This window comes from Centruroides sculpturatus, unplaced genomic scaffold (genome assembly GCF_000671375.1).
Source record: "Centruroides sculpturatus isolate CEXI.00-Female unplaced genomic scaffold, Cexi_2.0 scaffold2940, whole genome shotgun sequence".
Classification (NCBI taxonomy): domain Eukaryota; kingdom Metazoa; phylum Arthropoda; class Arachnida; order Scorpiones; family Buthidae; genus Centruroides; species Centruroides sculpturatus.
Genome location: NW_019387027.1, coordinates 1 through 14,989, shown reverse-complemented (window position 1 = coordinate 14,989; position 14,989 = coordinate 1). Strand labels below are relative to the sequence as shown.

General features: G+C 29.0%; 1 protein-coding gene across 1 annotated transcript; it reads right to left on the bottom strand.

The window, feature by feature from the left end:
* Window positions 1-990: 990 nt before the first annotated feature.
* LOC111616063 (N-acetylneuraminate 9-O-acetyltransferase-like) lies at window positions 991-14,814 on the bottom strand (the record flags this gene model as incomplete). The annotated part of the gene is given in 14 exon segments (XM_023357499.1): window positions 991-1,397; window positions 1,477-1,556; window positions 1,634-1,790; window positions 1,870-1,989; window positions 2,885-2,974; window positions 6,663-6,771; window positions 9,387-9,486; window positions 9,558-9,646; window positions 9,720-9,844; window positions 10,764-10,869; window positions 10,972-11,297; window positions 11,372-11,561; window positions 14,624-14,754; window positions 14,757-14,814. Coding segments are annotated over 14 exon segments (1,822 nt in total), but the record flags the coding sequence as incomplete, so codon positions are not given.
* Window positions 14,815-14,989: the final 175 nt, after the last annotated feature.

The following is a 14,989-nucleotide window of genomic DNA, read 5'->3' as shown; positions in this document are numbered from 1 at the left end:
ATATTAACATGTGTATGAAAATGCACTGCTTGTCAGAAGACCTGTTTCATAGTCCTCCTGGTCACTGAATCCCAATCCTCTTGATTTGTGACTATTGCATGTGGTGCTGTTCAGATACAGGCCAAAACCTTCAAAAGAGTGCATCAGTTCATGTTACAACATGTGACTACTTGTATTGAGACTTATGGAGGTCACTTCACAAGTATCTACTGTGATTCTGCCAGAGCTATATATGCCATATTGTTATGCAACATTACATCTTGTTGTTTGCAGTTTGTAATGTCCAGTGATGTCATCTATCTCAGCACCAGTGCAATTCTGGGAATACAAATCTTCAATATGTTGAAATCATTAAAACTTATCAAAATTCTTGTTCAATTCAGTCAACAAAACTCATATGTCATTTAGGAAAAAAAAAAAAATTCAAAAAACTGGATCAGTTGTTGATGCACATATTCCAACATGAGTTCAGTGACAGGATTATTTTGAAAAATGCAGTTTTTAATTGGCCACAACAATATTGTGATTTAACTCCATTGAATTACTTTTAATGGGGTTACATTAAATCTCTTGTTTCTTCCAACAAGACACAAACTATTGACAACCTTAAAATGAATATCATTTGTGTTATTGGCAAGATACAGACTGATTTATGTGCTAGAGTCGTTGAATATTAGATTAATCATATTCACTCTGTCAAATGCCATCATGGAGCCATTTAAATGATATTGTTTTTCATGTGTAATGCCACTAAATATGTTAGAAAATAAAACATTAGCTTTGTACTTTTCATTTTATTTCAATTCAAAATTCTATCACTCTTATTGAAACCATATATATATATATATATGTATATGAATTGAAAATATATAATTGAAACCATATATATATGGTTTCAATTATATATTTTCAATTCAAATATGTATATATATATTATATAAAATGAAAGTTATGTTCAATTTATGAAATGTAGCATTTAATATGCTGTATTTACTCGAATATAAGATAATCTCGCATATAGGACAAGGTGTGACTTTAAAGATCAAAATAAAGAAAATTAGATTTATTAACAACAGAGTTGTGCTGGTCATCATTGGAAGTTCTTATGTAGTTAATTGGGGTCTCCTTCCCCTAAAGTTTCCATATCTGGTCTCAAATTCCAACCATCTTATTCTGTTCTCAAGATTAAAGAAAAACAGCCGGACGAATGGATGACAGTGGGAATTTATAGGTCTACAATTATTTCAAATTACAGCCTAAAAATATATAATAAATCGATTTATTTCACTTACGTATCGATCAATCTTCCAGCGAAACCACCATTCCTTTATAGAATCATCTGTTGTGACAAAGAGTGCCTTCCACGGTCGAGTAACAAATATTTTTTCAAAGAAAACCTATAAAATAAAAATTACAATAATTTTTAAAACTGCAATGATTTATATTGTAGTTTTGCAATTTTTATTGTAAACTTACCTCCGACATATATAATACAGTTACAATGCTAAATAGAGCTACAAACTTCAAAACTATATATAAATACTGCAAAGGGTTAACTGAAACAAAAAATTGGCAAATTTATTACTATAATCTCTACTCTACAAAATTAAAAAAAAAAAAAAAATGTATATACCTTCTGCAGAAGTACTAGTCACGTGTGGTATTGTTGCCATTGTAACATAAATTATTAGAAACCAAAATGATACTAATGGAACAAAGTAATAAAATTGGTATGGCCTGTTCATGCACAGGCAGAGTGTTACTACAAGGAGATTTAGACGAAAAAGAACCTTAAAATAAATGCATGAAATATTTGTTCTATCAAAAAGTTTTAATACATATTTAGCAAATTAAAATAAGCATATCTACCTGCCAAAATCTTATAAGGCCATAATCACCTGTATGCCAAAAATATGTGAAATGACCATAACCAGTGAGAAATAAATATGAAGTAACCAACACTCGAACATGCATATATATTGGTAAAACCTATAAATAAAAATTGAAATATTTTTTATTATTATTAATAAAAATATTTAAGCTTTATTGTTGCTGGAATAATTTAAATTAAAATAACTGACAACCGTTTATGCAAATACAATCCATGTCCAAAAAGTTCTCGGACTGACACTATTCACATTAGCAATAATGTTTGTGACAGGATACACAATCATTTAGGAATTAAGTTATAAATTTTTATATTGTATTAATTTGGCTAATTGATTCTGAAAAGTTGTAGCCAAACATCATATAGTTTAGTCAAATTGAGAAGGTATAAAATATTACACATTTAATGTTTGTTTCTTGGCAAAATTAGGCAACAAAATTTGTACCCAAATACAACAATTTGTTACCATTTGGGGCTAAAGAACTAGAAGTAACTTAATTCCTACATTATTGCTAATGATCACATTCAAATAATTTACTCCAACAGTGATACACTGTTGCTGACATCCTGTAAGATTGTTGAAAAATCTTTGTGAAGCATTTCCAGTAATGCTTCACAAAGTTTCTTCACAAACTTCAATAGCCAGAATTTTCTTTTGGGGCTCATTCCAAAAAGTTTATTTGGTGGTGGCCTGAAGACAAAGGGGTTAACATCTTGGTCTTCAGTCCATCATTTTGCTGCTGATAGCAGGTTTCTACTGAAATTCAGAAGGAGCTTTAGCCTCATAAGCTTCCTCCCTACTTTTGTAGGCTACAAAGGCAGGGAGGAAGATTATGAAGCTGCACACTGCCTGAATAACTTGAATGTCAGCATGGCAATAGTTTGCAATGCTTTTGAAAAGTATTAATATAATGTGTTTTTCTATATTATCATTATCATTCTAAAGATAACTGTTAAAATGATAATTTAAAATTTATTTTGGAGAATTCTAATCACCTGACTAGCACCAGTCATATGATAAATTAATATAACTAGTTGCATCCAGCCTTTCCATTCATCCGTCTGATCTCTATGTAATACTTTTGTCTGTAAAAAAAATGAACACTTATGATTACAGGGTCTTTCCAATTTTTGGTGCAAGATGATTTAATAATTATAAAATTACAAAGATTAAAAATTAATATTCATTGATCTCATAAAAAAATGTTTTTAAACAAAATAAAACTTCTAAATTAATTTTTAACACAGTAGTAGTTTACTAATTTGAGACTTAATAATCCAGAATATCCAGTAATCTGACACTTTCTGAATAGTAGTTAACAATCTGTCAATATTCTACAAATTGGAATTCTTTTTAGACATGTGGCATGCTAAAGACCCTGAACTGAAAATTGAAGTGAAGATGGATGTGGCTAGACATGTCAGATGATCAACTTCAGAATCAAGTGCAGCATGATTGAGAACAATGATTTATTTTTTACAGCGCTTTGTTATGAAGAGTCAGACGCTTTCTGCCATGCTTTCCTGTGCCTAATACATGTTTATGTTGCAATTGCTAAACTAACTGGTGCAAATATCTAGACTAAATTCTATAAATAAAAAATCACCCTACTCATATACTAATCAAGGCAACTAGGAAAGAAATCCAAGTAAGGCTTATCAAATAAACTGAGGTAACATTTCGTCAGAATTTCATCAAAATGATGTTTTCAGCAAAACAAATGACCAAAAAGAACATGATCTAAGGAAAAATTGATGGTTACACTTGAGTCTATAAAGGCCCTCCTTTATTAATTCCAAATAAATAGATATAGGTGAAAAAAAGCCCAACAGAACCTCGACAAAACTACCCAAGATTATAGACATGGACCGTGATAGCAAGGTATGCAGTATACTGAAAACTTTGTTACTTCAAAAATAGTAGAATTTCTACACCGGAGAAATGTAAAATGCACATACCTATAAGCCTTTTACCGGTGTGTATATTTTGGTTCAGAGACGCACACCGGTAAAAGGCTTATAGGTACATGCATCTTTGTTACTTCATTTGATAATCCTTGTGTAGTACTCTAGGCCACCAAATTATGGCAGCATTGGCAATTTTTGGTCAAACAACCATAGTATAAACCCAAAGTAGGATATGAAGTTGCAAACCCAAAGATTTATTAGGAATATTTCTATACAACTAGAAGATAAGTCTGGCTTTTCTTAGCACCACTTCCAACTACAAAATCCATGAATGGCTACAGTTAAACAATACCTAAAAATGCTTAACTGAAGAATAAAATTGTGAAAAGGGACTCTTAAAAGTCCCTCCTGCAAGTAAAAAGAATAACAACAATTTCATCAGGACTAATGTTCAAGCTATAATGCCTTGAACTAGCTCTACAAATGAGACAAATCCTTTCAAAGAAGGTCCACCAGAGTGCTGGAAAATTTCCCAACACAGAGCAGAACAATATTATTTACATGATGCATGAGATAGGTTGCCACTACTCAGGCTCAGAACTATTATCAGTATTAAGATCTCTAAGACCATCCACGATAAGCCACCACAGCAAGAGTTAAAAATCATCACCTTGAAGGCAGCCTTGCACAACAGATTCTCTTAAGGAAATTCCAAAAAGAGAGCTCACTATACTGCAATGACCAAACATAATGTCAGTCAAGTAAAAAAAATTTACAAAACATTTTAAATATTGTATTTTTAATTGTTTTTAGATTGTCACTGGAGAACTGTTAGATTTTTGCATGTTTATGCAGGGGCATAGCCTGTAAAGAAAGGTTATCTCTGCAGTGAAAGACTGTCGTTCCTGGTGATTGGACATGGGAAGAGTGAAGACATTTTAGTCTTTCTACATATTTTTACTAATGTGTAGATCCGTCAGCCAATTTTTTTAAATATTAAATCATATTAACTGGCTGCTAAGCCAAATGCTAGATAGGCACAATAGATATGACAAAGAATAGGAGCCAAAATATCAGCTCCAAACTATAGGTGAGCTAGAATATAATCATCAAACCCATAGATAAATAATTTAATTGCACATTTCATATTAAAAGTGGAAATCATCATTATAGCCAAAGTCCACGATTTCCTAATGAGTCTAAATAAGGGCTTAATAAACACCAAAAATTCACTAGAATCATCAGTTCTAGAGCCTGGAACATGCAACTCAAGTAAACAAAAGTTAGTTTCCCAAGCAGAAGTGAAGGACTTGTGACTGGAAAAAATCAAAAAAGTTTAGAGCAGAATTCCTTAACTAAAATCTTCATAAGGCTGAAATTGCTAAAAACATTACAAATAATTGAGCAGTTCCACCATGAAAATTTTTTTTCCTTCTTAGAACTTTTTTGTACTGAATGAGAGCTTTACAATAAACCTCCCACTCATCAATACATTTAGCTTGATTGACCTTCCAAGTATAGGACCCCAGAGAGCTAAACTCCTTGTCCCACTAATGAATCAAACAATGAGTGAGCAAAAGTGATCTATTTTGGAAGACAACCACTCTTTGCATAATAAATCTTTCCTGGGTTACAAAAAAACCCACCCTTTTTAAGCCAAATAAGAATAAATATAAAACACATCATCAATCTGCTTCTTTAATCATAACAAGCCAAAATGAGATCTAAAATTTCTTCATTCCTGGAAGTTTCATATGTAGGCTTGATGCCTTGATTCAAAATAACAGGTCAGCATGTATCAAGATATCTGAAGAAAATTTTCTCTGGAATTATTTTCTTTCATTCCAGATGCTGCTGTGTGCATTTTCACCATAGCCAATTAGGAGAGAAAGATGACTGGTGGAAAAACTCCAAGAATGTGACAGGCAGGTTATAAATTGTAAGGAAGATAAACAAGAAAACTAAAATCTCGTTGACACTGTCTCCTACAACCAATAAATATATGGCAACCAGATCTAGTGACCAGAAATCTATGTTAAAAAAAAATATCTGAATCCATTTACAGACAAAAGTGCAAGTTTTACAATCCTTAACAGACAGAAGATAGGAGAGTATGTAAATTATATAAACCCTAACTTGACCCCTGAATATCCAGGGTTCCTATATTACAGCTGTATCAATATCCTTCGCAACTAAGCACTGCAAAAGCTGCCATACAGAATTGGAGATTAATTTGGATAAATTTAATCATAATGAAGTTTTACTTCTACAAAGAGCTCACACTGTATGCCAGTAGCAGCAAAGTTTCAAAAGCTACTGTTATGAGTCAGCAGCAGAAGTCTCCAACTCATCCTTACATGTAACACAAGTTAAGTAAGTATTATCTATGTAAGATTTTGAATTAAAAGAAATACTGGTTAACACTTGCAGTGTTCCAATGCAGATGCAAGGCTAAATACAACAGAATATTTAGCCTTGCTAAGAAAATTGTTTGTGACATCAATTATACCAACTAGTTACCTTCCAGTCATTGACACACTAGTGGAGGACTTTCACCTTGGCATGGTGAGTGCCCTCTTACATGAACCCAGCAAATGAGGAAGACCTCGAGACACCGCAGCACACATCATGAAGCCTCCATTATGAAGTGGAGACACAATAGATGGGAATGCTTGTACAAAATTGTACTGTAATGTCCAGATCACATATAACATATAAAATTCTGCAAAAATAAAAAACTGCTGGCAGTCAGTACGTGTGATAATCTGGCATTATTATGGTTCCATAGTGTCCCAGATTAACAAACTTCTACTGTAAAACCAAAATCTATTAAAATTAATGAAAATACTTTGGCATTAACACTTACATATTGGCTATCTTCAGTAAAAAATAAGCCAAGAGCAAATACGTATGCAAATGGCAAGAAGAAATTAAGGTGTGTATAATATTTATTTTCTTTCATAAAAAAATTTGTCCTGAAATTTATAACATATATAAAAGATTATTTTATTATAAATTTATTTTTATTAAAATTAATATTTAAATATAAAAAAAATAATTATCTTAAAATTCTTGTTTTACTTTAAATGCATAGTTACTTTTATATTTTGATGTAATATTTAGATCTTATTTATATAACTTGATAACATTTTTTTTAACATAATGAAATAAATCACTAAACATATTATATAAAACACTCTTCTCTTAATAAAACAGCAAAATAATTAAACTACAACACAAACTTAAATGAAATATTAAGAGAATCTAATTTACTTTTTCCAATCAGCATCATATTAATACAATCAACAAAATATATAACAGAACAGATCAAAATGGCATTATTATTATTTAAATTTTGCTTTCTCTACAATAAAAAAATCAATAAATACTGAACCAGAAATAAGTTATATATATGTAATCTTATGCAAATATAATTAATTCTATAGAGCTTTTTCAGCAAAGAATCCTTAAAAGTCCCCCCCCCTTTTTTTGTTTACTATCTTAATAAGCATGAATTATTTTCTATAAAACTTTCAATGTTTATTTTTAAAAAAAATCCATTGAAAAGTCCAATTCCTAATTTGCCAAAACTCAAAAAAAAAATAAAGTTTTTTCAAAAAATTAAAAATTTATTTTGCTTGAAACCATAATGGTTAGGATGGTAGTACATAAATACAATTTATTGTGGAACTTTTAATTCACTACAATGACTTAGGATAAATTATACAGTATATTAAAAATGTACTGTTGAATGTAAAAACTGAAAAATACATACATCATCTAATATAAAAAGTAATTTGAAATTTAGGACAGTAATTTGAAATTTGTGTATTTGCTACACAAATTTAAAAAAGTGCTGAATTAGTATATGTATATATAATAAAAAAGATTAGGAATAAAATCAAAAATTTCTGTAAGCTGAACAATTTTATTGCCAATTATATTATAAAAGCTTGTATGTTACTTGAAAGTTGCAAATTATACATGTATATATCTAGGCAAAGTGGCTTGGAATCCAGATAGCATTCTGATGTCATGGTAGCTTGGGTTCAGAAAGCAAATTCAAATTCTAAGTTAATATTTTCATGTAGATATTTATATATTAATTCAAATATAATCTTATTGCCAGTCTACAGATACTGTTCCCAGACTAGTAGATATTGCCCAGATTAAAAATTGCAAATGTACGCATTGTTCCATTGTTCTTTTTGATATTACTATTAAAATACAGCTATTTCTGGGCATTAAATTGTCCTAATAAATAAATCTAAACGAAAGTAAATGTATTAATATATTTTTTATAATAATATAACACTATCATGATTTAAATAAACATACAGTTTATCTTTTCCTCATCATAAAATGCCAATGTTGTCGTTTTCAATCAAACTACAGATTTATATCATCATATTCTTGATTCATTAGACTGATATTAATCCAAAAAAATCTGATATCATATCCCAGTATCTGAACTGCATTTTTGAATTTTGTTAAGTTAACAAACTACTTTTCAGAAACCAACCTGAGAAAACCTTCAATCTTTTAACGCCAGTGTACTTTCAAGCCAAAAAAAGTTGCAATAGGTTGAAGCTCCTGAATATGAGCTTCAACCTATTGCAACTATTGGTTTCAAATAAATGCACAAGGAATTCAAATGTTATGTGCATTTTCAAAACTTTGTTCTATTTTTCATTTTCATAAAAGCATCCTTAACTATTATGCATATGAATTTTTTTCAAATTGAAGTAATTCTTTTTTCCTTTTCTTTTCAAATTCCTCAAGTGCTTATATGAAACTGAAAGTTGCAGTTAGGGTGAAGCCCTAAAGATGAGTTTGACAGACTCAAAAGTACTTGATCATTATAGAAAAGGAAAGATTTTTCTCATGTTAGTTTCCAAAATGTAGTTTTTACTTTAACTTATAAAGTTCATTTGAAGACTGATTAAAATTTGTGTTTGAATTCCTGCTATAACATATGATGTTCTGTATCCATTAAGGAGTAAAGACTACCAAGTATTACAATTTTATTCAAAGTGCATTTGTAAAAAATTTAAAAGTAGGGGGAATTCCTACTGCCTATTTTCATTTGTTTTGGTGGAATTGTGTTTGTTCTCTACTATGGTTCTGGTTTTTTATAACATAATTTCAGTGCAATTTTACAAGCCTCTTAACAGTTCAATACAGTAGGTTTACTATTTGATTTGTTTATTTTCATTTTTGTGTTTTTATATAGTAATATTCTATTATAAAATACATACATTTCCTAATAAAACAAACTTATTTATTCCATTACTGCTTACAAACAACTTTTACTGGCATCATAAAGTATTCATTATTAAGATAGAGTTTGTTGTTTAGTATCATGCTAAAATCACAGGATATGTTTTGCAGTGTTTTAATATCATTTGGAAAGACTAGAAAAAGTTAAAATTTTTGCCACAAGAAATAATGAAAAATTAACTCTACAGTTTTTTCAAAAATTTCCCTTAAAAATTAATTAAACTAAAGAATAATAATAATAAAGGCATGAGATAATATATTTAAAAAAAATGAAAAATAGCTAACATGTTGAAAATATAATTTGTCTCACCTGTCACATAAGTAGAAATATGCCATAATAATACCTAATTTTCCAAGAGAAGTGAATAATTCATACCAAGAACCATTATCTGCTCCTCTAATCCTTTCACCTATTAATAATTAATTATTAAATCATAAATAAGTAATATAATAAACAATTTAAGATATGGAAATCTGTTACCTTGATTGCAATTTTCTAATAAGCTATACTGTCTAATTCTTCTTGTTTTCCATTTTTTATGTATCATCATAGCAAGACCAAGTAAGAAGCTATAAAACTTTCAAGTTTAAGTTGATAATTTCCAACTAATAATTTTGGTTTATTTAAAATTAACATACATACCAAACACCAAGAATCGAAAATGTAACAATTTGAAGAACAGTGACAGGTTCAGCACTACTACAACATGTTCCGTCATTGTAATTCATATGATCATTACAATACATATTAAGTAAAATCTGAACAGCCTGAAATAAATTTCATAGAATTATTAAAATGAAAACTTTATTAATAGGATAACACATTATGTGCAAAAATTTCACAGAAAAACAAACCATATAAGGAAGATAATATAATGTATCTTTATACAATAATACAAGCATAGAATAGTCTTGAAATAAAGGTAGTCTTAAAACGACATAGTCAAATTAGCATTTTTCAGAATCCACGCAACATGTTATAAGTACTGAACTAAAATTCTTATGTTGAAATTCAAAATTCTTTGAATATTTTCACTCAAATTCATCATATTTACAGTTATGTTAATGATTATATAAAAAAAAAGTTACAAATTGTAAAAGCAAAATTCTTAATGTATCATGCCTTATTAAAATACTGTATTTCAAAATATTGGAAAAAGAGCAGATAAATAATAAAAAAAATCACTAATTCCTTTCAGAATACCAACTCTTATCATACTTAAGAAGCATGAGACTTTTATTAAAGTTTAAGTGATTGCCACATTATAATGATTATAATGTTTTCTGGAACAATTTACTTCCTTTTATCTTATCATAATCACCATCTACACAGATTTGAACATTTTATAGCATAACAACTGACTTGAACATGAAAACTTTAAAAATATTCTAAACATGGAAACTTTAAAATATTTAAAATTTAAGAAAAATTGTTTAAACAACAAAGGCATGTTAATTTGAAAAAAAAAAATTATTATTTTTGAATAGTTATTGTGATCTGATGAAAGAACTTATATGTTTTTTTCAGGTTAATTTTTTGTCGTCTCACTGAATATCAAAATCTATAATATCAAAATCTTTAGTACCATATACAGACACTTTCTAAATGTAACATTTTTGATCTCATTGTAATTTTGATCATCACACAACCATATATGATGATTAACTTAGATTTCATCTTACTTACATAGTTAAGTGCAACTTGTCCCATATGTAAACCATCTTCTTGATCTTGATTGTAACCTTGAGAAACAAGACGTGAAGAACTCCAAACGAAAACACTACTATATTTTCTGTTAAAAAAATATATTAAATAATTAATATATTTAATATTTGATTTTTAAAATTATAAATTATAAATAATTTATAATTTTAAAAATCAAATATTTACTTACAGAATATCCATGGCAGCTTTGTTATAGAAATCTATTTGTTCGTTAGTTATCATGCTTCGAAAAGGATGAAGTTTTTCTGGAACTACAGGATCTTGAAGAACCCATAATATTTTTGTTGTTGATTTTAATTCATTCATTAATGGAACTAATTTTGTAAGATTTGATTTAAAGTCTTCTAATGCTTCCATGCTTGCATTACTTGTTCGTATACTCCAGGTGGCACTGCCCGTTACAACAACTGTTGGTCTTTTTCTAGGTTCCATTTCCACCCATTTACTATAAACTTCGTGCATAGAATGATTCATCATTGGATGCCATAAAAACTCCTATTTCAAAAAAATATAACATGGTAAAACTTCTTATCATGATTTACATTTTGTTAAAAACAAAAACAACTTACGGTATCAAGTTTTAAATCACTATCACTAAATTTCAAATCTTTATGAACTGGAGTATCTTTTGAATCAGTTTTAGAGTCTATACGATGAACAAATGCCCTGAATAACTGTCTAATTCTAGAATCTCCTATAAAAACAATATGGTTCTTTCCTCCCCAGTAATCAATATATCGCATACACATTCTAGAATCTCTGTAAGAAAAATAAAATTTTTATTCAAACATATACAATTATTGTATAGATCTTTATAGATAAATACAAAAAAAAATAACATTCAGAGCATCTTTAATGTTAATTAACAAAAAACAGTTAATTTGTAGTTTACATCAATTTAAAATCACAGACTTTTGTATCATGCTTTATTGCCTGCAGACGGCTATATTTAGTCAAAAATGTTGTCAGCAAAAAAAAAAATTGGCAAAGCAGCCAAGGAGGCTAATTCCCTAACTTTTCGACAAATTCCATAACTTTTCATGACTTTTTCCAGGTGAGTAGGAACCCTGAATATATATTAAAAATTTCATATAATACAAAAACATATCATTGGAAAATGTTAAATTCAACTACAAAGTTAACTGATACATTGCAGAGAAATTATAAAACTTCTGTGGTTGACTACATTATAATATAGCTGCATATAAGATAATATAAAGCAAAAATAATAGATATTGAAGAGCATGACATAAGCAACCACTGTATTAACAAAATTAAGGAATACAGTCGCCCCCTATAACACTGTTGATTATTCCATTTTATATGAATTTCATGTTATACGAGTCACTTAGATTTTACAAACACATGTGCCGGGCTGTGAATGGCTCATGTATTTGTAAAATCTAAGTGACTCGTACAACATAAAATTCATATAAAATGGAATAATCAACAGTGTTATAGGGGGGTCAACTGTAAATAAACAATAATCAATAAGCAATCATCATCACTATAACCTGATATATTATAAAACTAAAAGCCAACCAATAATCAATAGATATAAATATTCAGGATATCCAAAGAATATAGATAATATGTCAATTGCATCAGTTGGCTTTAAAAACTAGATACAAAAACCAAACTAAATCCTTAGAGATTTGGATAGGTAATTTTTTAGTGTTTATTACTAGAGCAGATTTATCTTATTATATTTCTCACTTTGTACTGTAAATTATTTCTGCAGCAAGTGCATTCACTTCCTTCCTTTTTTTATATCAATTTTGTGTTCTTTATTTTATTGTAAAAAAGCCCCACATGTACTTTCTATGTACCATTTCCAGACATTGTATTCTTAAGCTATACTGGAATTTTATATATTCCATTCTTTGATTCTAGTTTGAACCATTCTGTCAGTTTGATTATAATTAGTCTAAAGTTAAAGTCATTGGAAGATAGGGTTAAAAGATCTGAAAAAAGTTTTATCTAAATAAAGTGTTTTAATTATATGCATTGTATTTATTAGCACAAAGTTGCTGTTGAGAACAAATCACACAGGAAACACTTCTTTTTAATGGAAAAAGGGGGTTTTTTCAATAATTTGGAAGGATATAAATTTCAGGCTTAACACCCCTCTTCAGTCCTATTTTTTTTGTATGTGTATGTTAAATATATTTAATATATTCCGTAATTTCTTATATAGTCTCTATCAAGCATGATGGAAACTAAGTACAGTCCCATCCAAACACTTTTCAAGTTTACAAGAAAGAAATATTGGCTTTCCTGCAGCAGTTGTGATTTGCATGCATTAAGTGCATCAAGCACTAAATGCTTTGGATCTTTGCTCAGTAGTGTGTTAGTAAACTTTTTTATTGTGGAAAAATCCACAGTGAATCACTTCCACTTTCAAAAAGAATTACAAACTTTAAAGGCGATAGCATTGGGCCTTCAGATATTCACCAGAACTATTAAAGAATTTGTTGAGGAATATGGAATAGAAACTGTCCAAACCATCTAAGAAAGTTCATTTGCTGAAATTATCAAAGAGGCCTTTGTAACTGATCTACACTCCACCAGACTGTAAAGGAAGCATTTTGAGGGTCAGAACATTAAATTGAGAATTATTTGGATCTCTGCCATTTTTGACATAAGGAAAATAGAGTCCCAACAACTCAGGAAGAATGTATAAAATTCTGGTTATCAAAAATAAGGAGGTGTCAAAAGTTTGTTTACAGGAACATAGTGTGCACTTGCTAAATTGGTTGAATATTGGAAGAATCTGATAAAAGATTGCATTAGCTGAGGAGTACTTCACAAATAAATCAGCCTTATCAAACTAGAATGATGCCAAAATTATTTTGCTGCATCCCTGTCAAAATTGCAAAGATGTTGTTCATAGCCAAGATAGATGGACCTTTTATTAAACAAGAAAAAAATGTTACTGACTTGAAATCTTAGGTACGGCTAATTAAATCACCTGAGCAAAGATGGGGATTTCAGGGAGTAAAATTTTGACTACGCTGGAAATGTGATAATGCTCTTGTGATGAACAGATGATTTAGAAAGCATATATATATATATATGCCACCTGTTTTATTTTGATTTATTTTTTGGATAAAATAAATATTACATATGCTTAACTTTACACACAGACAGGTTGGTCAAACTATCTGGTATGATAAAAGAAACTTTGAAATGCAATTCTTACTTTTTGTTTTTTGATCCATGTGATGAAAGGACTAATGCCTTCATTCAAGTCTTGTTGCAAAGTTTGTTAAGTTATGTTTGATATGCTTAAGGTGTAATAAGTTGGTTAAATTTTTTTAGTATGATAAAGCTGTCATGTTTTAAGAAATAACTCTAAAATACAATTCTTATTCTTATGTTTTTTCCATGTAACAAACGATCTAATGCCTTCATTTGAATTTTTTGTCATGTTTGTTCATCAAATTCAAAGAACTTTTTTTAATTTTAAAGTGTTTTAAAGAAGGCTGTTTTTATCATGACATTTGATTGGTCTAAAGATGGAACATAACTATTACAGAAAAATTTAACCAAGTAAAAAACTTTCCTAGACTTCTGTGTTATGAGCAACTAATTTTATTTTTGAACTATTAAGTGGATTCATTTAACAAGGACTTGTGTTTCTATTTTCTAATCACTATTTTGTTAAGTAATGAAGTTAAAATTAAAACTTTAAGTTGTTTAAGGTGCAAGAGATACATGAAGTAATTGATATACTTTAAACTTCAAATAATATATTACTTATAAATTAAATATATATTTAAAAACATAAATCATTATAACATATATTCATTTCTACTTACACATTACTATACGTGTGCATCATGCATCCATATGGCTGCCATACACGATAACCTTGAAATCTACCATCGCTGAGTAGCCATTTACAAGAATCAATTCCTGAAATAATAAAATGGGTAATAAAATCATAAATCTATCAAAACAGAGTAAAAAGAAGAGAAAAAAATAAGAAGTTATGTGATAAAAGGTTAAACTTGCATAATGAATTATTTCAAAAAGAAAAAATATACAATAAATAGGAATCCGGTCATAAAATGATATAAAAATACTTTAAAAATATTTAATACTGAATATGTAAGTACAAAGCAATCATTGTCTTATTTTATGTGAGTAAGTAATGTATCCTAAATAATAATAATTTATTTATA